The 23,794-nt window shown below is 43.0% G+C and overlaps 1 protein-coding gene across 2 annotated transcripts in view; it reads right to left on the reverse strand.

The window, feature by feature from the left end:
• Positions 1-7,825: 7,825 nt before the first annotated feature.
• The window catches only part of ATRNL1 (attractin like 1), an 857,293-nt gene continuing 841,324 nt past the window's right edge, over positions 7,826-23,794 (reverse strand). For both annotated transcript variants that reach the window (XM_089653036.1, XM_089653035.1), the window contains exon 29: positions 7,826-10,580. In XM_089653036.1, coding sequence (XP_089509162.1) covers positions 10,456-10,580 — 125 coding nt within the window. In that variant the 3' untranslated portion in view covers positions 7,826-10,455. The remainder of the gene's footprint in view (positions 10,581-23,794) is intronic.

Consider the following 23,794-nt stretch of genomic DNA (forward strand, 5'->3'; position numbering starts at 1 on the left):
GTGGTGGGCTCCTGCAGAGGATACAGTGTACGTGAGGGTCCATCATTGAGTATAGTGAGTTGTGGGGTCCTGCAGAGGATACAGTGAACGAGAGGGTCCATCACAGAATACAGTGAGTTGTGGGGTCCTGCAGAGGATACAGTGAACGAGAGGGTCTATCACAGAATACAGTGAGTGGTGGGGTCCTGCAGAGGATAGAGTGAATGTGAGGGTCTATCATTGAGTACAGTGAGTGGTGGGGTCCTGCAGAGGATACAGTGACCGTGAGGGTCCATCATTGAGTACAGTGAGTAGCATGACAAAGGTGACAGAGGACCCAGTGCCTGGCTCTCCCTGCTCAGGACAGCATTATTCCAGATGGCAGCACGTTTCTCCTCATATGATATACGACATCCTTCAGAGATTAGTATGGAATGAGCGGAGATACATAATATCCATCTGCAGATAATGCCGGGATACATTATGTCTCCTGAATGTGAATGAGGATGATGATGTTCTATTGAAATACAGAACATTGATCTATCTATGGAAACACAGACAATAAATCCCAGACAGAGAATTATGTGGATCCCACATACGACATTTGTACTTCACTTACAGTGGAGACGTATTTCCAGATTTACTAAAGGAGACAAGGCTGTTCATATAGTTCAATGAGTAAGAAGTTGATGTGTTCACTTCAATCAGCCAATCGTGTGCAAGAAGAATCCTGTTCTTATTTTCTTTTGCACGTGATTGGATATTCAATATGTATGAAGTCATCTCCTACCCTGCATATTCCTCTCCAATACACACTGCTCAGTGTCGTACACTCCTCTCCTGTACATTCTGCCAGCTGTCATATCCTCTACACTCTTCTCCTGTTTATACTGCCCGCTGTCGTACCCTCCACATTCCTCTCCTGTACATGCTGCCTTCTGTTGTACCCTCCTCATTCCTCTCCTGCACATGCTGCCCTCTGTCGTACCCTCCACACTCCTCTCCTGTACATGCTGCCCTCTGTCGTACCCTCCACACTCCTCTCCTGTACATGCTGCCCTCTGTCGTACCCTCCACACTCGTCTCCTGTACATGCTGCCCGCTGTCGTACCCTCCACACTCGTCTCCTGTACATGCTGCCCGCTGTCGTACCCTCCACACTCCTCTCCTGTACATGCTGCCCTCTGTCGTACCCTCCACATCCGTCTCCTGTACATACTGCACACTGTCGTACCCTCCACACTCGTCTCCTGTACATGCTGCCCGCTGTCGTACCCTCCACACTCTTCTCCTGTACATGCTGCCCTCTGTCGTACCCTCCACATCCGTCTCCTGTACATACTGCACACTGTCATATCCTCCACACACACTGACACACTCCCATACATTCTCCCTTCCTCTGTGTTGCCCTGTTCATCTCCCCTTTCCTCTTTTCCCTCACTTTGCCCCCTCCCTCTTTTCTTCTGTCATCCTCTTTCTGTACCCCCTAATTTCTCTCTCTCCTCCCCCCTCCCTCTCCCCCCACCCTCTCTCTCCCCCCTCCCTCTCCCCCCCCCTCCTTTCTCCTAGAAATAAAGAAGGGATCTGATTGTGAAATGGTTAAGGACCACTAACATCTATTTGATGTAAAAGAGTTTTTAATAATGTGGATGTCAGAGTTTCCAGCGATGCTCTGAAGATGTATGAAGAAGTCCACTTTCATTAAATTGATAAATCACATATAATTGCTGCATGAGCTGCTTTGTAATTTAACCTGATTAAAAATGACCTTTTCATCTCATTCTGCATCCGGCTACAATTTTCTGTAACTGCCATTAGTATTACAATTTTTCATCATAAAGTTTGCGTGCAGCTTTTCCCCACCCCCTACTCCTGTGATTGGTGCATCGCTTTCAGCAGGAGCCTGCACGGATCTTAAGGTAAAATTCCAGCCATCCCCTGCATGGCAAATAGGGGTCTTCACTAGCACACTCTGGCATAGTGATAATCTTGGCCCTTATTCATATGAAGTAACAAGCACCACAGGGCAACGATTCAAGGCTTTGCATGGTATCTTTTTCAAGGTATTTTCTTTTGGAAAAGACATTCTGCGAAGTCCAAAAATGTCAGCCTGTGGTATAGAGGCGTAGCTTGAAGCTTGTGGGTCCTGATGCAAAAGTTGACCTGGGGCCCCCAACTAACTTCCACCGTGCGCCTAGATATGATAGCTGTATGGGGGCTGTCTCTATCTATCTCTCCTGCTGCACACCAGGTAGAGGCAGACAGGCCACAATGTATTCTGCTCCATGTCTTTGCTAAAAAAAAAATCCCCGTAATTAATTGGTTTACTTGAAAGTTATAGCGTTTACAAATGGCGGTGTATATATACTGGAGTTTTTTTTTTCTTTATACTAGTAATGGCGGCGATCTGCAGCTTGTAGCGGGACTGCAATGGGCATTCTGACACTGGGTGGGAACTGTCACTGACATCCCCAGTGACACCAATACAGTGATCAGTGCTACTAAAAAGCACTGACACTGTACTAATGGCACTGGGCAGGAAGGGGTTAACATCTTGGGCGATCAAAGGGTTAACTATGTGCTGTTGTCAGTGTGTGTGTTGGAAGTGTCACAGGCAGGCCAAAGCACAGCAGGGATCTACGAGCTGTAAAACATCTCTGAGCTGGGTCCCGGGTGGTTTAAGAAGCTGAGCAATCTGGCACCTCGTAAAAGGATAACCCAAGCCTTCCCCTGAGTTCAAAGACATTTCAGAAGAGTAAGAAACTAGATGACACTTTTAAATCCATTTTTCCCCTATGTCTCATATCTTGGAATATGAAAGACTTACATAAAAACCAGGCATATCTTCAGATTGGCCACGAGAAGACAAACCGTTTGATATGTCACTCTCCTTGGCTGGAATATATAGGAAAGCAGAAAATTACATCTCTTGAACAATTCAAGTATGTATTTCATATTTCACATCTAACCGTTCCTCAGATGCGTCTGCATATTAATCTACCCGCGGGTGGAATGTTACTTGTGCCTAAGAAAAGTTATGAGCCAAAATATGAACTAGGAGAGATTTTGGTTCTAGTTTTGGTCTCTTAACATCAGAACCAACTTGGGAGACGGTGCCCTTTTGCTCTGAAACTTGATCTGCTTAACCCAGGACATTTTGGCAAGTACTTATCTACCTAAATTTCTTTCTGTTATCTTTTGCTGTGCTGTTGTTCTCTGTATATTTATATATATATATATATATATATATATATTGGTTACATCTTTTTTCTGTAAATATTTTTATTGCACCCTTTTGACCTTTTAAGTAATAAATCTTTCTTTCTGAAAGTGTTGAACTGTTTCTTTTAGCTCGTTAATGCAACTTACGAATTCCTGCTGCTGAAGAGCGCTACTATGTGTGTTTAACCCTCTGTATAACCTGTCTGCGGTGACAGTGGTATACAGACGATTATTTCAACCATTCTAGTGTTATTGCTGATATTGCCGAGTTTCCTCTTTCTCTGTACAAAAAAGGAGGTGGTGGCAGTGTGAAGGGTTAATTACGTAATTAACCTGACCCAGTAACAATCGCCCTCAGGCTGCCGGTACTTCGATTTGGGGTCCATGAGCTGGAAGATCATTGTGCAGGGTGCAGCTGGGTGTGGCATTGTTATGCACGTGACATCGCGGTTTTAGATTGGCTAGTCCTTCGATCACAAGTTTGGTGAGAAGGACTGGGGTCTGACGCGTGATCATCACAATCCACCCGGTATCTTTTTATCTCCCCAATGACAGCAGCTCCTGGATGGTGCTCTCCTCCTCCACTCAGCCTGGTGCCCATTCTCACCTGGTGTCAGTACTGACACTTTCCCATCCAGCAGGGCTGGCCTCACCCCATGATTCCTCCGCTACTCTCTGGCTCCTGCCACTTGAAAATTGAGCCAAAAGCTCAGAGCTTCTGCTTCCCCCCCCCCCCCCCCCCGGAGCATGAGCTAAAATTACTACATTGTGTAGAACTGAGCCTCAAAAAAGATTAATTCTCGTCATAAAAATATGGAGTTGCATTTTAAAGGTCAACTTCTGCTTATAAAAATTACTATAATGCTGCGAGGGTAAACAATAGACACCAAGTCCTATAAATCTCCAATGATCCCCTGCAGAGTGGAGCCTTAACATCTATCCGTGATTTACAAGAATGTTATTCTGAGTTATTTATAGCAGACCTTCCCAGGAGCAATTACCCCACCCTGGAGAATATCTGCCCCCATACACTGTACACAGAGATGGTTCAACTCCTTTTCTCAGAAGATAGGAATCTACAGCCCCCCCCCCCTCACTTGTTGACCTGAATGTCCCCACAAATAGCAATACAGTTTATCTCCGAGTGCTCTTTTTTCAGCCGCATTGCTGCATGCCGCAGTTTTGATCCAACTTTTTTTTGGAATACTGTAAGCTTAGGACCAGGAAATAACAAATGTGGTACAATACCCCCATTAGGAGCCAAACTTCATTCTCATGCTACGTATGCTACTTGAATGCCTAGTAATTGACTCATTGAAGCAGTATTAAAGGATAAGTTCACCTTTAGGGCTCATTTTCACTTGCTTCTACTTTAACACACGTTAAAGGACCTACCGCTTCAACATGCTCTTTTGATGTGTTTTTGGTGCTTCAGTGATGCTTTTTTGAAGCTTTCATGAAACCTGGTAAATGCCGTGTGTGTTGATTTTCTATTTGTTTTAAAGGGGCTCAGTAGTACCCCCAGTTCTGCTGATCCCCCGCTCAGTGGTAACCCCCAGTTCTGCTGATCCCCCGCTCAGTAGCAACCCCCAGCTCTGCTGATCCTCTGGTTTGCAGAAGTTGCTCTCTCTCTGCTCACCTCTAGATTGCTCCCACACTGCGTACCTTATGTGAGATTGGTAGTTTCTCCTGCTCCGGTCCCTCAGCTCCGAGGGAATACCCCAAACGTTTGCCCTGAAAAACTGTATGTTAGTGCAAATAAAAAAATGTATTTTGGACTAGTAGTACTCAGTTGTTTGTTGCAAGTGCACTAATATGGCTACAATCACCTCTGACTTGTTGCAGCTCACAGTGTGCCGTGAAATCAGAGTGAGCCATTTCAGTTCAGGAGAGGAGCCGGTACAAATGTGCAAGGCTGGAGGTCAGCTTTAACTGATTCCCCACCGCCCTATAGCACAAATACAGCTACAGGGTGGCAGAGCTGCACAAAATCACGTGATTTTGTATCTCTGGGTAGGGGGCGTGCGTGCCCCTACCCGCGCCACCATTGGCACCTACAGCTGTCAATCATTGGGTCCCAGACAGAGATTCCCCGTTTTTTGTTTTTTTTTCCCAAACTTCTTGGTCTTTTTTTGTTTATAGAGCAAAAAATTAAAAAACGCAGAGGCTTTCAAATACTACCAAAAAAAAGCTCCATTTGTGGGAAAAAAAGGACTTAATTTCATTGGGTGCAGCGTTGCATGATCGTGCAATTGTCAGTTAAAGTAACGCCATGCCATATTGCAAAAAATGGCCTGGTCCTCCGGAGGGCAAGTGGTTAATTTAAATCTTCTTATGGTGGTGTGTTAAAGTAGATGTAAACTCTACTTGGATGACATTTAGATTGTGCTGCGCATCAGCAGAGGTCTGTTACCTTTTTTTTTCCCCCTTTGTTACATCTCAGTGTTGCTGAATTCCTGCATCCTCCTTGCAGCCACTTGTGGTCTACATGCATTCCAGGAAGGCTGCATGGAGGGTATCCTGATGGTGACAACAGTGAACTGTGTAATGTGTTCTGTAGTCTCTATTTGAAGCTCGTGTGATAAGGTGACAAGGCAGGCGTACAGTTGGGAGGTGGGGGACAGAGCATTGCTTGTCACCTTACAACATGAAGTGCATAAACAAATCTTCATGGCAGAATAATTTTAATGCATATTGAATACATTTGAAAATATTAATACATTGGGAATGTGGTGGCTGGGTCCACATCTACTCAGTGCTGGATTTATGGGGGGGTAAAAAGGAGCAACTGCCCTGGGCCCTCCTGACAGATGGGGTCTATCTCTATACAAAAATAATATAAAACAATATATAAAAAAAAATAATAGAACAAATGATAAAATATATAATAATTACTTTCTTTTATTAAATGTATATTGGGAAGTAAAATGTTACCAACTATCAAGCTCAAGCAGACTATGTGGCTCAAGCAAACAACACATAGAGCGCTTACACTCAGTGTTACTAAACCCACAATAGTAAAATCAGTCTGTAGATGCAGTAAAGCAAGCTTGTTATACTCACTGTGGAACCTTCTCTGATTTTCAACTTCTACTGTCCCCGATCCATCTGCCATGGTTGGAGCAATGGGAAGATTGCACATGCTATGTCTGGTGTATATTGCTAAAGAGGTTTTTTTTGGGGGGGGGGGGGTAGGTGCATGCGATCAGCACAGGGCCAAACAATGCTGTCCAGCCGGAGGGTGAGGGGCTATGCAGCCTCATAGGACAGTCAGAGGAGACTGAAAACTCCTCCTACAAGATAAACCAGTGGTCAACTGGACACTGACAGAAGTCACGACTGCGATATACTGCTGATGAGAAAAGGTATTTGGCAGTTTATATTTATTTAAATAATTACATTCCCGTGCTGTGTATATTGTGGGAGACTAGATATAGTGAATGCAGGGTCTGGGGAGAGCGGATATAGTGAGTGCGGGGTCCGGGGAGAGCGGATATAGTGAGTGCGGGGTCCGGGGAGAGCGGATATAGTGAGTGCGGGGTCCGGGGAGAGCGGATATAGTGAGTGCGGGGTCCGGGGAGAGCGGATATAGTGAGTGCGGGGTCCGGGGAGAGCGGATATAGTGAGTGCGGGGTCCGGGGAGAGCGGATATAGTGAGTGCGGGGTCCGGGGGAGACTGGGTATAGTGAGTGCGGGGTCCGAGGTTTAGGCTGTACTCCAGCCTCTCCTTCAGTCTTGCCCAGTTGTATGCACTGTGTGTCCGTGCAACCACTGTATCCACTTCAGAGTCCCCCCTTACATCATAACTACTCGTTACATCATAATCCCCCTTAAATTAGTTACCCCTCACATCAGGGTCCCCATCACATCAGCGTTACCCCTTACATCAGGGCTCTCATCAGAGTCCCACTTACATCAGTTACTCCTCCCTTCAGGCTGAGATCGGATATAGTGGATCCTGGGTTTGGTAACACTTTAAGGAAGGTGGCCTATGAGTGTGTGTGTGCGCGCATGCGTGACAACAGAATGAATCATACATTTTATAAATGTGTGACTGTCATTGAGAATGTAAACCTATTCTATGTATGAAAGGCCCCCCAAACTGCCCCAGGGTCTTAATGTGGCCCTACATCTACAAGAGTCAGCGCACCTACTATAATTAAACTGTCACTTTGGGTGGAGAGGCCTATAATGGTAAAAAATAGTTAAAAAAAAAAAAAACAGGGAAAACCTCCCCATTTCTTCAGCTGCCCCATAGATGATTTGAAATTCTACTGGTTCAGCAGGGACCCCCTTTTGACCCATATATTGGCACTGTGGTTGTACGATCAACTTCTGTACAACCGCCATGCTCAAAAATGTTCTTTCCATCAGTGCATTCTGATAGCAGGGATGGTCTCCTCAACCCCAAAGGTGTGGATGTGGGAATTGGGTCGGTTGTCTGTTGTTCAATCTGCTGACTGAACAAAAAAATCAGACCCATCTAGGGCTAGATTTAGGCAGCACTAGTTATATTAATGCCCCCCTCCCCCATATGCTGGATTTTATCCAATCCGGAAGTCCATTGATCAGGCGATACAATTAACCTTTTCAGCCAGAGAGATCCACAAAACACAAACAGAGGGACGTTGAAGGCTCTTTTTATTTCTCTGTGAATTCTTGTCCCCGTGCGTCATTCAGACATTTGACAAAACCGCACAACTGTCATTTGAATTCCAGTGTGAACAAGAAAAAGACTCAAAATACCAAAAAAGAATTTTCAGCTTCGTCTCGATAAAAAGTGGAGCGCCCTCCAGCCTGACATCAGGAAGTTGCATATGTATCACCATAAAAACACATTTTTTTTTTTTTTTTTTTTAATAATTGGAATACTGTCGCATTTCCCAACCGAATGCAACGGCGAGAGTCCCTCCCCACCCCCATATATGACGTAGTTACAAACTGTACATCGTGTTCTATATATAATATTGTACATTTTCAGCAAAAAACAAAAAGCTGAATTTTCCCATAGGAACAGAATTACAAAATGAAACACATAAACAAATAATAATAATAAAAAAACCAGAAGAGGAATATAATATTCCATTGCACCAGAACGGCATGCATTACCTATAAAGTCCATTGTAAACAGTAAAAAATAAAACCCCGCCCCTCCCCCCACAGGAGAGAGATGGGAAAATGGGACATCCGGATCGCAAAACATCATTTTTCATTTCTGCTTCAGTATGTCTGTGATATTTACTATACCCCTCTGTGATACAAAAGGTCCTTGTCGCAGTGATCGCCTCGGCGCTACCACAACTGCAGCATGTATAAACAATGTCGCCGGTCACCCGTGATATCTTGTGTCAATATAAAGGAGCATGTTTCAGGTGCGTGCAAGGTGTCTGCCTCCGGCTTGGTACAAAGGCCCATCAAAATAGGTGTCGCTAGGAATAACAATCCGTTACATCAATCGCTTTGCGTCCTGACATCAACCAGCGAACGGCTTTGTACGTACACAGCGGCTTCACCTGCCTTTTAAGAGATTAGCAGTACCAGGAAACCGAGTTATGTAAATAAAGCGCTATAGAGATAAAAACTGTCATAAAAACACTCGGGTGTCCTTAACGTTAAAAAGGCTGTTTATTGCACTAACCCATTAACAAGAAAAAAAAAATCTAACTGAAAAAAAAAAGTTGAACGTTCTGTAATAATTACAAAAAAAAAAAAAAAGTGGGAGAAATTTGCAGCTCCTTGTAGTAAGTGGTGGATTTTTATTTATTTTTTTTAAACAATGCCGCTCGATAGTCTGAAATGGGAAATTACCCGCAGAAAAGTACAAAGCATAACCACATACTAAAAATTGGAAAGAATGTGGGGCTCCTTTTTGGGGATACTAGGTTTTTGTTTTTTTTTTTTAAATGATACCACTAGTTATTCTGGGCTGGGAAGCAAGTTAATGAAAAGCACACAATTCCTGACATGGATGCTGTAAAAAGAAGAAAAATTAAACCAACAGGAAAACGAATTCTAGTAACAGAAATAAAGTGGAAGAATCATGAGACTCCTTATTGTAAGTGGTGGACTTTTTATGAACGGTACCGCTAGACAGTCTGAATAATAAAATAGTGCAGGATTACTGATCTGGATGATTATTGTCATTTGCAATAAAAAGGACAAAAAAATTCTTACAAATAAAAAAGAAATTCCCATTCCCTCTTGTAACTATTTGGGTGTTCACTAGTCTAGAAATGGGTCCACTAAAAAAAAAAATCTACCCACAGGAAAAAAGTCAAAAGCAAAACCACATTTGAAAAACATGTGGGGATCTTCGTTGGACATAGTGGGTGGGTTTTTATTTTTTGAATGATACCACTAGTTATTCTGGGCTGGGAAGCAAATAATAAAAAGCACACACAGAAAAAAAAAAGAAAATTAAAAATTAAACCAACAATAAAATAAACTATTTCTGGTAAGAGAATCCTGGAAGAATCATAGGACTCCTTATTGTAAGTGGTGGACTTTTTTTTTTTTTTTTTACCGCATGGGGGGAGTGGATGATAAAACAGAACATGATTCCTGATCTGGACTATTACTGTATTTTGTGGTAATTCAAAAAAAAAAAAAAAAAACTTTTTCCTTTAAAAAGAAAAAGTGGTAATTCCCCAATGTTGGGTGTCCTGTAATCCGTACCGGGAAGCATATGAATAAAGTGAACGCAGGCCTCATGGTTGCCCGTCACCTGGTCTGTGTATTTTGCGCCGGGCCGGTGGTAGAATTATGTACATTGACTGCTCTGCTGTCCCTTTTGACAATAATTTAAAAAGTCTAGATAGTGCTTATCTTGTTCAAGTACCCCTTTTAATATCTACCCTCTCCTCGTTACTGGCTACGGACATGCTGCAAACTCACATTCCACCTTCCGTGGACGTTCACAATATATTTACACAGAATTATATTTGTCCATTTGTCCTTTTTTATCTGAACATTCGTCGGCTCTTTCAAGTCGCTCCAAGATGGCCCAACGCCAGGATTTCCTCCACTCGGGACACACACGGCGGCCTCATGCATGGATGTCCTCCCCGCAGCACCTGGAAGGTCCTGATGGCGAGAGTTGGTGGACCCATGTCGGAGGAGACAAGACGGCCGGTGGTGGCAGACCTTTCAGCGGAGGCCGGTTTTATTTTAGGTAAAGAAAACAACGACAACAAAATAGAAAAGAAAATCGACACTGTCAAAATCCGTCTGGGTTTTTTTCCTTTTTGGGTGGTTTCAGACACAAGTCCCCTGTCTGGTCGGCGGGTGAGGCTTCCGATTTCGCACACATGAACTTTTATCCTTACAGTCCAATGACTTCTGTTGGGATATGTCTATCAATGCGCTAGCGATTGCCAGACCTGAACGGAGAAAACAAAAAGGAAAAAAAAGTTACAATATGACCTGACAGGTATACTAGAACTCGGTTTGTAGAAAATATCAGCAACAATTCAACAGTTCATCAAATGTTCTCAATGAGACACAAAAAGAAATACTGACAGGGCCTCTGAACATTCTCTACTCAAAACTGAAAATCATTTTGAATTTAGATACACTTTAAAGGAAACTGTACAGAATCCCTTGACAGACACTGCACCACGGGGGGGCTTTGGTTCCTGCATGGCAACAAACAGCACTCTGACATTGTTCATTGGGCAAAACTGATCCTTCAAGATCTCACACAGACATAACAAGATTTTACACGCGCACATACCCCCTAAACACATGGAAACTCTACATGATTTTCAGGTGTGAAAGGGACCACGTTTTGTGTTAGAAGCAGAAGTGATGTAACATTTTTTTGCTTCAGCTGTGTGATGAGACACCTGGCTAACTGGTGGGAAGCCTCACTTTCCTCATTCACTGAGTGCGCTGCTAGTAATACAGAGTTTTGTCAGCGCTTACTGAGCATCAAAGAGGGCAAATTATTGGTGCTGCTTACCTGGTGGCTCTGTGACTGAAGTTGCCAATTTATTTGCCGTGTCGCGAGGTACAGTATCAAAGGTTAAGACAGTATATACACTTGCCGGGAAATCATCATCTGATGAACATAAGCGCGGTCACATGATCAACTGACCGAAAGAGACAAAAGGATAGTGTGCAGGATTGTGAGCCGGACTAAGAAAACAGCAAAAGTGACTGCAGAGCTCAATCTCAGTCTTCACGGGACTTAGATTGAGCTCGGCAGTCACTTTTGTAGCAGTTGTTTCTAATTTCCAGGTCACAATCCGGCGCAATGTCCTTTTCTCTCTTTCAACCTCTTTCTGAATGCCTCATCCAATAAAAAAAGAAGCATTTCTAAAAATGCTTTTGTTTTTTTTTAATCCCAGCAGTCCCTGTGTGTAAATAAAGATAAAGTAACATAAATATACTTCATCCTACACCCCACAATCCTTCTCTCAAGAGGAGGTGTGATAGGTAGAAACGTTTACTGAGCGGTTAGAGGTCCGCCTTTCTTGCATTTTCCAAACAAGTTGAAAAAAAAAAAATGTTTTGATCACCTAATAAAAATGGCTCCAGACATCAAACAAAGGCCAGGACATGAAAAGAAACCCTCACATGTAAAGGGAATTCATTGTCATTGTTTGAAATAAATGGAGGCAATTAGGCGGCACATTCATGTCCTAATTATTTCCCTAATTAAAATGTGTGTAGATTACAAAGGATGTGTACTGTCAGACTTGGAGGAGATGAATCGATCTCCATCCACACAGAAGTAATATAGGAGCGGTCCCGGGAAAGGATCAGATGGACCAGCGTCTTAAATCACCCTGTCATGGCTTTCTGATTGAAAAGTGACAAATGCAATATCCTGTTCAAAAATTCATTTATTTCTATCATTTCTTGGACGCAGTCAGATATATAACCTCATTCGCTTGATGTACGCGGCACACACACACTCTGCTGACAAACATCGCCCTTCTGTCTATCCTACGCTATTTCTGCATTTCATTCCGAGAAATACTAGACCGCGGATTTATTCCACCCTTCATTGTCCCCAACCTATACCGTGTATGTTCTAAGCTCTGGACGTTACTAGATTTATGGATATTTGCCCCCTCCAATTTTTTTAATTTTTTTCCCCTTGCAGAATTTCTGTTGCATTTGAAGCTTACATAATTAGATTGAAAGAAGACAAACTTTTACAAGCTCACCAAAGAGACAGAAAAGAATACATTATAGTGCATGTAACCTCCTGCTAGTCTGGTAAATACACCCTGTTCCAAATTATTATGCAGATTTTATTTATGTGTCACAAAGATTAAATATTTTGTTTTTCGGTTTAACTCATGGATGGCATTGTGTGTCAGGGCTCTTTTGATCTCTGAAAACAATCTCGGACACCTGTGATAATTAGATTGGCCGGTGAGCCCAATTTGAGGAAAAACTACTAAAGGAGGGTGTTCCACATTATTAAGCAGAGCACTATTTTCAAGCAATATGGGGAAGAAAAAGGATCTCTCTGCTGCCGAAAAGAGTGAAATAGTTCAATGCCTTGGATGAGGGATGAAAACATTCGATATTTCACAAAGCTGTAAGCGTGATCATCGCACTATTAAGAGATTTGTAGCTGATTCAGAGCACAGACGGGTTGGTGCAGATAAAGGCACATTGAGGAAGATTTCTGCCAGATCCATGCATCGGATCAAGAGAGCAGCTGCTAAAATACCATTACATAGCAGCAAACAGATATTTGAATCTGCTGGTGCCTCTGGAGTCCCACGGACATCAAGGTGTAGAGTCCTCCAGAGTCTTGCAAGTGTGCATAAACCTTCTATTCGGCCACCACTAACCAATGCTCACAAGCAGAAATGGCTGCATTGGGCAGAAAAATACATGAAGACTAATTTTCAAACAGTCCTGTTCACTGATGAGTGCCGTGCAACCATGGAGGGACCAGATGGATGGAGTAGTGGATGGTTGGTGGACGGCCACCCTGTTCCAACAAGGCTGCAACGTCAACAAGGCGGTGGTGGAGTCATGTTTTGGGCTGGAATCATGGGAACAGAGCTAGTCGGCCCCTTTAGGGTCCCCGAAGGTATAAAGATGACCTCTGCAAAGTATGTGGAGTTTATGACTGACCACTTTCTTCCCTGGTACAGAAGGAAGAACTATGCTTTCCGTAATAAAATCATCTTCATGCATGACAATGCACCATCTCATGCTGCAAATACCTCTGCATCAATGGCTGCTATGGGGATAAAAGGAGAGAAAGTCATGGTGTGGCCTCCATCCTCCCCTGACCTCAATCCTATTGAGAACCTTTGGAGCATCCTCAAGCAAAAGATCTATGAGGGTGGGAGGCAGTTTACATCCAAACAGCAGCTCTGGGAGGCTATTCTGACATCTTGCAAACAAATTCAAGCAGAAACTGTCCAAAAACTCACAAGTTCAATGGATGCAAGACTTGTGAAGCTGCTATCAAATAAGGGGTCCAATGTTACAATGTAAAGTGACCTGTTCAAATGTTTAAAAAGTTAAAATGTTGTTAAAAGTTTGATTGAAATAGCTTTTGATTTCAGTAAATATGCTGCAAACACAACAAATGACAATTTTCAGTTCTTTACATCCTATAAAGTGTTTTGAAACTTACTGTGCGTAATAATTTGGAACAGTGCATTGGAAGTGTTTTATGTTTAACAAAAATCCTGTTATCATTAGGAGGTTTGTTCAATAAAATGTGAATTGTACTCTTAATAGTTGATAACATGAGAATTATGCTGCCTGTTATTTACATCAATTATTTAGGTAAATGAGAAAAATATCATTTGCATAATAATTTGGAACAGGGTGTATATCATGGCAAGTGTTTCGTTATATCTGTTCAGTAAGCACGAAAAAAAAAATAACATCAGGTCCTGCAAGAAAAACCACAGGCTGCCTGTGCCAACTGTTATCAGTTATACTGTTTGTAACTATCCCTGAGGACTACAGAGCCCCTCCACTCTGTAAAGCTCGGTTCACACCTATGCAGTTTGTGTTTAATCCATTTCTGCAGTGCTTTTTGCAGTGCGTTTTTGCCGTGTTTTGCTTTTTTTTTTTTTTTATTCTTCAACTTGTTGCTGGGCAGAAAAAAAACACACAAAAAATGCATCAAAAAACGCACTACATGCTTTTCTGCAGTATCTACATTGAAGTCTATAGAGACAAAAACACAGCATTTTGCATTTAAAAAACTCCCTCACCCTTTCAAAAAAACGCACTGGGTGAAAATGCAGAGATGTCAACCTGTCCATTAGGAAATCATGTTAAATGGACTGTACTGCATTTCTGCAAAATGCATAGGTGTGAGCCTAGACTTACAGAAATGCAAAGAGGTTGAGGTGCTCTGTAGTCCTGTCCTAGGGTGAGAACACTGCTCATCTATACATACATTACCCAGGGAATCTATTCCTTAGAGAAGCACAGTGGTGTGCACATTCATGGATGGAGCTCTACTTAAAGGAGAAGTATTGCCAAGGCTCTTTTGGCTCTACTACTTCTATGGATTGCAGGAGTGCAGTTTGTCCTGCACTCCTATGACCCGTTTTCCATCAAGAGTGGGCTGAAGCCTGCTGTCGACTGACATCACAGAGCCAGAGCAGGCTCTGAAAAGATGCTGACCACATGGTTGGGATCCACCCAGAAGCCTGAACTAGCACCTGGCTCAGCCTCTCAGTGATCCCCCGAGAGCCAGCAGCTCCCACCCCCTCCACAGCCCAGCGCAGTGATCCAGTGAGCACTGGAGAGGCAGAGCAGGGAGCCAGAGACTGACTGTCACCGCTCTCTTCTCAGAGCAGAGGGGGAGAACTGAGCGATTGTGGTCTTTGATCGCTCAGTTCTCTGTATAGTGCCAGCTGGGGACAGATACAACATCAGATTGCTGCTGCATCCACCTAGTTGAGTATAAAGTTGTTGTTTTTTTTGTTTAAACCCATACTTCTTGTTTAAGGGGGCAGGGTAAATAAGGTAATGTCATGAACATAGCCTCGCTCTAGATGGTTCAGAAAAAAATGAAAGGTGAGCTAAAACCGTACACCTTCCCCACCCCTCATTCCCTGCTGTGCTTACCACCACTGGTGATGAGCTGTCAGTGTCCACACAGCCAGTGTAGTGGTCTGGGGATTGAAAATCGCTGTTCTTCTCTCTGCAGGGATTCCAGGACAGATCAGAGTGAGATAGAAGAGCTGAGAGTTCACATTTCTAGACCACACCAGCTGCTTGGGCGCTGACAGCTCATCAGCCACAGAAGTACAGCGGGGACCGGGGAGAGTGGACGGTGTTCACCTTTCCATTGTTTCTGAAAAGGTGAACTTACACTTTAACTCTCACTAGCAGACTGACAGATGTGATCTGATTCAGTGAAGTAAGGGTCCTTTTTTTTTCCATTATATTACAGCAGCCATGAAGTGAGACTGTCCTAAATGAAGAGAAAATGGGAATGGATGATAGACTGGCATTATGTGCTACCAGCTTCACATCTATACATTACATATACAAGTAAGTAAAAATGTTTATTCATGGATATGCAAAAGTAATGCTGACTGTGCTATTTATTTGATAAGAAAAACAACTTCTGCTCATGGCGAAGGTTTGAGGCCTTATTCACACTTTGTGTAGCGGAAATTCCTGTTCCCATTTGTGATTTTGTTGGGTGATTTTCACTCGATTCTGCATGTCATGCATAGGGCAGCCCATTCACTTCAAAAGACTGCTCTATCCGTGTTTGTTGCTGAAAAGGAACTCCTGATCCATTTTGGGTGAAAATCTTCATGCAATTTTTAAAGAAGCAATTTACCGCGATCACAGCACAATTTTGTTGTGTGACCAACACTGCAAAATCACACCAGATTTAGGGCACCATTTAGAAGAAATGGCACCCAAATGCATCTTGCACTGATTGCCTAGTGAATTGGAATCGCAGGCAGAATCTCTGTGATTCTGTCTACGATTCCAAATTGCTGAGTGTGAATGGGGCCTGAAAGTGGCCTGAAAGTTTATTTAGAAAAGAATAGTTACAAAATAAAGATTAGCAGTTGGAGAGAATAACGCACATGGAGATCCTTAGACATGGCAGTTGTATGAAGAATCTGACCTCTAGGTCAAATAGGAGGCTTTTAAAGTGGAATTAAACTCTGCTGTTTTCTATGAAATGGGTCCCCAGGAGCTGTTAGCTCTAGTATCAGCACATTATGACAGACTTACCTGTCAAAGGATGCCCTCCAACGCTCCCATTGGTCACATCCACCATCTCCTGGTCCTATTTCCAGGTTTGGTCTGTTTGGCCACTTGAATGGCTGGGCCTTGAGGACAGCACTCCCATGCAAGCGTACAGGAGTAACATCATCATGGCCATCAGATGAAAGCAGTCAGGCTCCCAGTCGCTTCTATGCAACCCCGGTAAATTTGCCTCCGCCCATGTCACAAAAATAGTATCACATAGGGGTACCTTTTTGTCCTTTACTTTCTTTTTTATAATAAACTTTACTTTCTGTCACATAAAGTCACACCGAAGTACTTAAACCTACCCATTTACCCTCCCAAAAAATACATGCACATATGTAAAATACATTACAGGGGCACCTATGAAAATGTTGACTGCCATGGGCAGAGCTTGAGGAGTCGCAATGGCAATTCCGCCCATGTTCCAGCAGCCTGTGCAGCTTTCCCATTATATTAGGCTTTATACTGCATCGCTGGGGAAAAGCAGCGCTTGCCGCGTTGTGCTGCGTAGCCAATTCAATTCAGCTGACTCACAGAGCCCGGGTTGAATAGGCTGGGGTCCACTCAGGCCCGTTGTGGATGCTCTGAGTTTCCAATTTCACCTACAGAGGGTGACAGGGACCCTAGGTCAGCTTTTGCATCGGGGCCCACGAGCTGTGCACAGCAGAGTGAGAGCAATAATTTGAGGACCATGAAGCTCTAAACTGATGACCTGTACAGGCTTTTAAAGCTTTGCCTATGAAAAATTTAAGATGCCAAAATTTTGTTTTCATTTTACTGGCGTGCACAGTTTTAAGGATTGACATGTTGGGTATCTATTTAATCGGTGCAACCTCATCTTTTATATTTTACCAAAGCATTTGATAATATAATGGATTTTTGTGCCCTAAAATTACCTTTTAGTGTATTTTTCATGTGACCCAAATAATTAGAACTGCCAGCATTTAATTTTTCAGGATCTCTGCTTTGAGAAATATGTTTTGGAGGTTTTAAGTAATCTTCAGGCCTAAAATGATTTTTAAGTGTGTGGCAAAAACCCCAAAAAACACAAAAATGGCAGCAAAAGGGTTAATCATTAGTACTGCATATAATCGCAATTTTCTTCATCATATCTGTCTTAAGGGCACTAAAGCCCCATACACATGATGAGAATATTGGATGAATGATCACTTTCGATATGAGACTAGCATGCAAAAAAAAAGTTCTGAAAATTCTTGTGTGACAGAATAAAAATTTGGAAGTTATGTTATGTATTATATTTTCGGACAAAAACTGTAATTAAAATGAAATTTGTACGATCTGGTATCGTACAAGAAACTTTTTTGTGCTTGTCCTTTCAAATAATATTGCAAGAAAGCTGCCTACTAACGATCAGATTATTGCACAATCGCTTCGAAAGCGGTATTTTTTTGTGCGATTTTCTGATCGTGTTTAATAGGCTTTAGAGGATTAGAACAGAATAAAAGCCATTGCAGTTTTATTCAAGTCCTCCACGTGCCTGGATGTCCTGCTGTGATATTAAAGTGGTAGCAAACACTTCTTTAATAATTGTACCTACAGGTAAGCTTATAATAAAGCCTGTAGGTAAAAGTAATATCTCCTAAATGTGAACCTTTAAGGAGATATACACCCCCTTCTGATAGCTGGCTCATGCGCTTTGAAGGAACGGCATACCCGTACCAAGCCTTCAGAGCACTGTGCCGTGGCCCGGGACTCCCATGCACATGTAAAGGACTAATGTCACCACGGCTCGGCCAGTCAGCCAGCTAGAGCTGATTGGCTACCAGGCACAGCTGCACCAGTTTTAGTAAGGTTACTCTCACACTGAGGAGTTTTTGTAGCATTTTTGCATTAAAAAAAGCGCCTGAAAAGCTCACCAAAAACGCTTCCCCATGTATGTGAATGTATACCTACGTATGTGAATGTATATCTATGTATGTTTTCACACTGAAGCATTGCGGTGCGGAGTAAAAAGTCCTGCTTGCAGCATCTTTGGGGCTTGTTCAGTGATTTCAAAAAAATGCCTCTTCCCATTGAAATCAATGGAAAATGCCTGAAAATGTGTCCCAAAAATGCCTCTGACAAGCGTTTTTGGTGCAGTTTTTAAGTCACGTGTCCTTTAAAAATGCTCAGAAAGCTGACACCCAACTCTCACAATGACACAGTCAAAATATGAAGAGGAGAATGAGGGATTCTATGGCCTGATAGGTGGAGGGCAGTCCTGAGCAGTGCAGGGTATTCCAGGAAATGATACCTAATGAAAAGAGCAGTCTAAGGATTCTAGGGCAGCAGTGCCAACCACTCAGCAACGAACAATGTGATTTTAATTAGTGCTGAAATCTGTGGTGACCCCCTGACATCCACTTCCATTTGTGTCCTATAAATCATGTCAGGTTGGGGGGGCCACCAGAGCCGCCTGGGCCTCAGAGGCTGAGATGTGATCCGGTTCCGAGGCTGACGCACAGCATCTCAAGTTTCACATGTGCTAAAAAAATATGCTCTCAGTCCCTTATGTAACCTGATCGCCGAGTTATAGAAAACGTAAGACTAATTAAGCAGCAGAAGATGATAAAATTGCCATTGATTAATTGGTCCCCCTCGCCACCAGGGGCCGGATCAAATGACGGCGCGGCGTTCAGAGGAGACTCGCCATCCATTTATGAAACACAAAGCAATTTCTCTGCTGATTACTCTGGAAATGAAAAGCCACATGCAGCAGACGTGCTGAGTTTTTATTCCGCTTATTTTTATAACCGGAGCAAGAAAAATGAAGGTAAGAAAAGTCGGATGCGGCAGGGAAGAGGCACAAAGATGTGCGCCCGACGCTTGTGACCTTCTGCTGCATCTGGAGAAAAGCAGAAAAATAATTCACCCCCGGGATCAGGTGGTAATTCTATATCTGGAATGAATACCTTCCTGACCCCAAAATGGAACTGTGATTTCTCTCTGGATCGTGCCATGTCTTGGAAGTAAATTAATGGTGTAACCCTTGATACTTCCCGGCCTCGATAACGAATTGCACAATTTTCTGTCCAGCTGCAAACACAGATAACCTTCCATGTCCAACCATCACACAGTTTTTTATAATGCTCTTATGTCAAGCAGCCCATCGAGAAGCGGGGCCAGAAGGACACTGGGCCCAGCCTGAACCACAGGGTGATGCTTCATCTCAGCTTATGGGTTCAAAGTCCTTCAAAGTTCTGGTTTTTGAACATTGCAGTTAATGGAACGTGCTTCAAGTACAAAGAAGTATTGTATTCCACCATAGTGAGATCATCAGAAGTGGACTACAAATGAAGAGATCCTCTTGAGGTATATAGTCTGATAATCAATGACAACCAGATAATGTAGAGAAAGAGACCAAAGCTCCAATCCTCTTCCAAAGCTCATCTGAACATAACCCTTGATAATCGCCTCAAGCAATACCCAGCCCAGTATTCATTCATCTAGAAAAGATCTATGATGAACATCACCAGAAACATTGATCATAGGGAGTGAACATTTTTGTCCGTTTTTTTTTTCATTTTATTTTTTTGATCATACATTTTTTTTAGCGTGGATGCATGAGACCACTGTTGGGATTTTATTGCTGTCAGTCTTCCCGCTGGGAAGATTCAGCTATATATGACACCAGGATAAAAATGAAGGACATACCTGGGAACTAATCAGAATTTCCCTGGAGAGACAGACTTTTTCCTCATGCTGCAGCCCTACAGCTCTGTTTTCTGGTTGCCTGCTGACTTACAGGATTGACAGCTTCTTCGCTCCCGTCAGACAGAGTAGGGGCCATTACAGTTACTAGAGGAAGCATTATGCTCTGTCCTCCCTCCAATGGCAGCCTACTGTGGGCGGAAGAGATCAGGGAGAGACCGTTTGCTGAGAATAGACTTTTTTCTCAGTATGGATGCCCACTGGGGTGCAAGGAGTGGACTTCCATTCTAATTGTCTGCCCTTGTCATATGACGTCACATGACCAGATACAAGGAGGAGAAGCTGTCTTTCTTCCCAGGCGGGTGCTGCACTGTGAGTACACGGAGGGTGGGGATAGCAACCCAGCCCCAGAGTTGCCCTCAAAAACCCAAAGAGCCCCATATCCACCCTGCCTCCCTCAGAGCTCTGAAGTTCCTCTCCATTCCCTACAGCAAAACAGGACCCCTTAGTTCAATGCACCCCAAAGAGCCTCCTGGCTCTGCCCCACTGACACATATGCCGAAGCAGTCCTCCAACTGACTCCAATGCAGCAGCATTTTTCCCCACTGCAATGACACAGGGACAATTTTTTACCTTTACCACTGTTAGCCCCAGAGGACAGTATGTGCGCTGCTATTAGACTCTTCAATTCACTGCAGCATTCCATAACCATTGTAACTATTTTGGCGCATGCCTCAACCATTACATACTTTTTTTGTGTAGCATGCTGCTAATAACCCCACCCCCATTCTCGGGCCCACTGTTTTTCTAAAGTTCCTAGATATTATGAAGGGAGATTACATTTTTTGCGGTTGTCACTGGACCAGGAAATGAGAGAAAAAAAGGACACCTGCCTAAGAGGGGATAACAGTCACAGAGATTTCTTCTCACTTTCTGTTGTGTCTCAAGACAGGAACTGAAGGGAAATTTCCTCTATAGGACAAAGACAACACAAAGAGAAAAACACCTGATCTGATTTCTAACTGTTCTCTGTTCTATCCAAAACTTTGCAATACAGCTATAGATCTACTTTAAGATAACTATACAATTGTGTATGCAAATTGTGGGAATATTTCCTGTATCTAGAAGTATATTTACATACAGTTAGTCTGGTTGAAAAAAGACACAAGTCCATCCAGTTAAACCAATTTAAAGTGCCATCCGATACCAGCATGAGTATTGTTTAAAGTGTATCTAAAGCCCAAACGTTTTGCTGTTGTTTCTGATAGAGTAGAGCAGCCTTTCTAAACCTTTTCAACAAAGAGGAACCCTTGAAATAACCTTTTGGTCTCAGGGAACCCCTGCTAAAAATGACTATATCTACAGTTCATGATACATTAGTGTGATGGTCAGTGGGAAGAATGTTCCTTACATTGATGGAATTTGAGAAGAGTTACCCTCTTACAGATAGCTATGTAAAAAGATCAATGGTGTCAGTGGGAACTTATCAGAGCGGTAGAAATCTCCCATTGCTCAAGGAACCCCTAGCAACTTCTGGAGAAACCCAAGTTGAGAAACCCTAGAGTAGGGAATGGAAAATACCTAATGGGAGTTTCTTTTGTGATCTGTGTTACATTGGAGAGATTTCCTTTTACTTCCTGTCCTGTAATCACAATAGGAAGTTAGAGGAAATTTCTCCAAAGTGAAGGGAAATCATCTCTTACACAGCAGTCATGGAGATAGAATCCTACTGTTGGAGGTTCTGTTTTCTCCCCTTACTTTTACAGCATTTTATGCATGGCACATCTAAAATGAACGTTATAAGCGCTTTTTGATCTTCCTTGGCTGTGGAAGTCAATTTACATATTGACTGTTGTGTGTGTGATTGGGCTGGAATGATAGAAATGAAACTTGGCTCTGATAAATATACAATGGAATACATCTTCCTTCAAAGAAGCTAACCCATGATCAAGGTGTTGTGCATTGGGACCTTGTTCTGGTCCTAGGCTGCTACCTCTTTAATCGCAACAAAGGAACGCTTAGCAGACGATAAACTCTGGGGTGGGTATTGAGGAGCGCCTAGTACAAAAGACCAAATCACTTAAAGCAGAATGCCACCCAAAAGGGGTAGTTTCGCTTGTCTGCCTCCCCCTCCACTTCCACATTTGGCACTTTTTAGAGGGGAGTGGGTACTTGTTTTTTCTCCCCCCTAACCCCCGCAGCCTTCTGGGACACTTCACAGGTCCCAGAAGACTGTGGCTCATTCACAAAGCACAGAGCTCTTTGCACATGTGCAGTAGGAAACTGGCTTCACTTGTGGTTTCCCTTACTGATGATGCTGGCTCCAGCACCCGAAGTGGATTGAAGAATTGGCTTGGGTGAGGACATCGCTGGACCCCTGGACAGGTAAGTGTCATTATATTAAAAGTCAGCAGCTACAGTATTTGTAGCTGTTGACTTTTAATTTTTTGGGGGGAGTCCGGAGCTCTGCTTTAACCTCCCTGGCGGTATGATCATGTCAGGAATTTTGTGCTGAAAGCGGTACCATTTTTTTGCATGGAAATATGTAGTTTTTAATTGTAGGCTGTAATTTTTAGGAATAACTCACTGAAATCTGTCCGAACAAGAGTCTATTAAACATTCCGGATATGATAAAACTTGAAACACAAAATCATAAATTATAATTTAATTAATAATCATAAAAAATAATAATATAATAATAATCAATTTAATTCAATAATATAATCAAACCAAAAACACTGAAATGTGAAATACAGAGGCAAATTCGCACATCGCTGAGCAAAGTCGCAAAATCGTTTTCAGTGTCTGATGACGAATTTCCCCACTAATCATTATCACTCAATTCTGCAAGTGGTTCTGATTTACTATCGCTGTTCTAAAACCGCTTTTGATGTAAAGGGACGCTTTTTGGCCGCCATGGACTTTTCTAAGTTTCCAGGCAGAAAGAACAGTCAAAATGCAGGCAGGGCACAGGACAAAGCAGTAGGGACAAAATGTATGTGAAATGCAGTGAAAAAGCAATGACAGCAAAAATGTAATTTTTTAAAAATTTCAAATTTCCCGCCGGTTCCGCCACCCGAACGTTCCGACGTCACGGGGACCGGAACACGGAAGTCAGATGCCGGCATCCGCCGGAGGAGATGGACGGGGACGCTGCAGGGGACACATCGTGGGAGCGAAGGACAAGGTAAGTGCTGCAGGGACCCCCAGAGAACGCTGCATGGTAAGCCCGAGTGTAGCTCGGGGTTACCGTTCTTGGTATAGAAATTCTACCCCGAGCTACACTCGGGAATACCGCTAAGGAGGTTAAAGGTCTTTTTGAAATGTTTATTGGTTAAGAGCATCAAAAACACTTTGGCTTTACCTTGACCCTCTTAACCAATAAATGTTTCAAACAGACCTCTAAGTAATATGAACCCTTGTACTAGGCGCTCCTCAATACCCAAACCAGAGTCAATATGGCGAGGAACTGTCCATTTTGAATGGAGACACAAGGGGGTTTATTTACTAAAGCTGGAGATTCCAAAATCAGACTGCCTTCTGGGTAGGGAGTATGGGGAGTGCGTCAAAAGAATATTCTCCTCCCAAAACCAACTGCTCTCTAGCTCCCTTGTTACCTCCTCCCATGCTCGCCTCCAGGACTTCTTCAGAATCTCTCCCATGCTCTGGACCTCGCTACCCCATTACATCCAGTTTGCTCATACCCTGTCCTCCTTTAGGC

This window comes from Staurois parvus, unplaced genomic scaffold (assembly GCF_062004578.1).
Source record: "Staurois parvus isolate SC_StPar_1 unplaced genomic scaffold, SC_StPar_1.0 ptg000697l, whole genome shotgun sequence".
Lineage (NCBI taxonomy): Eukaryota > Metazoa > Chordata > Amphibia > Anura > Ranidae > Staurois > Staurois parvus.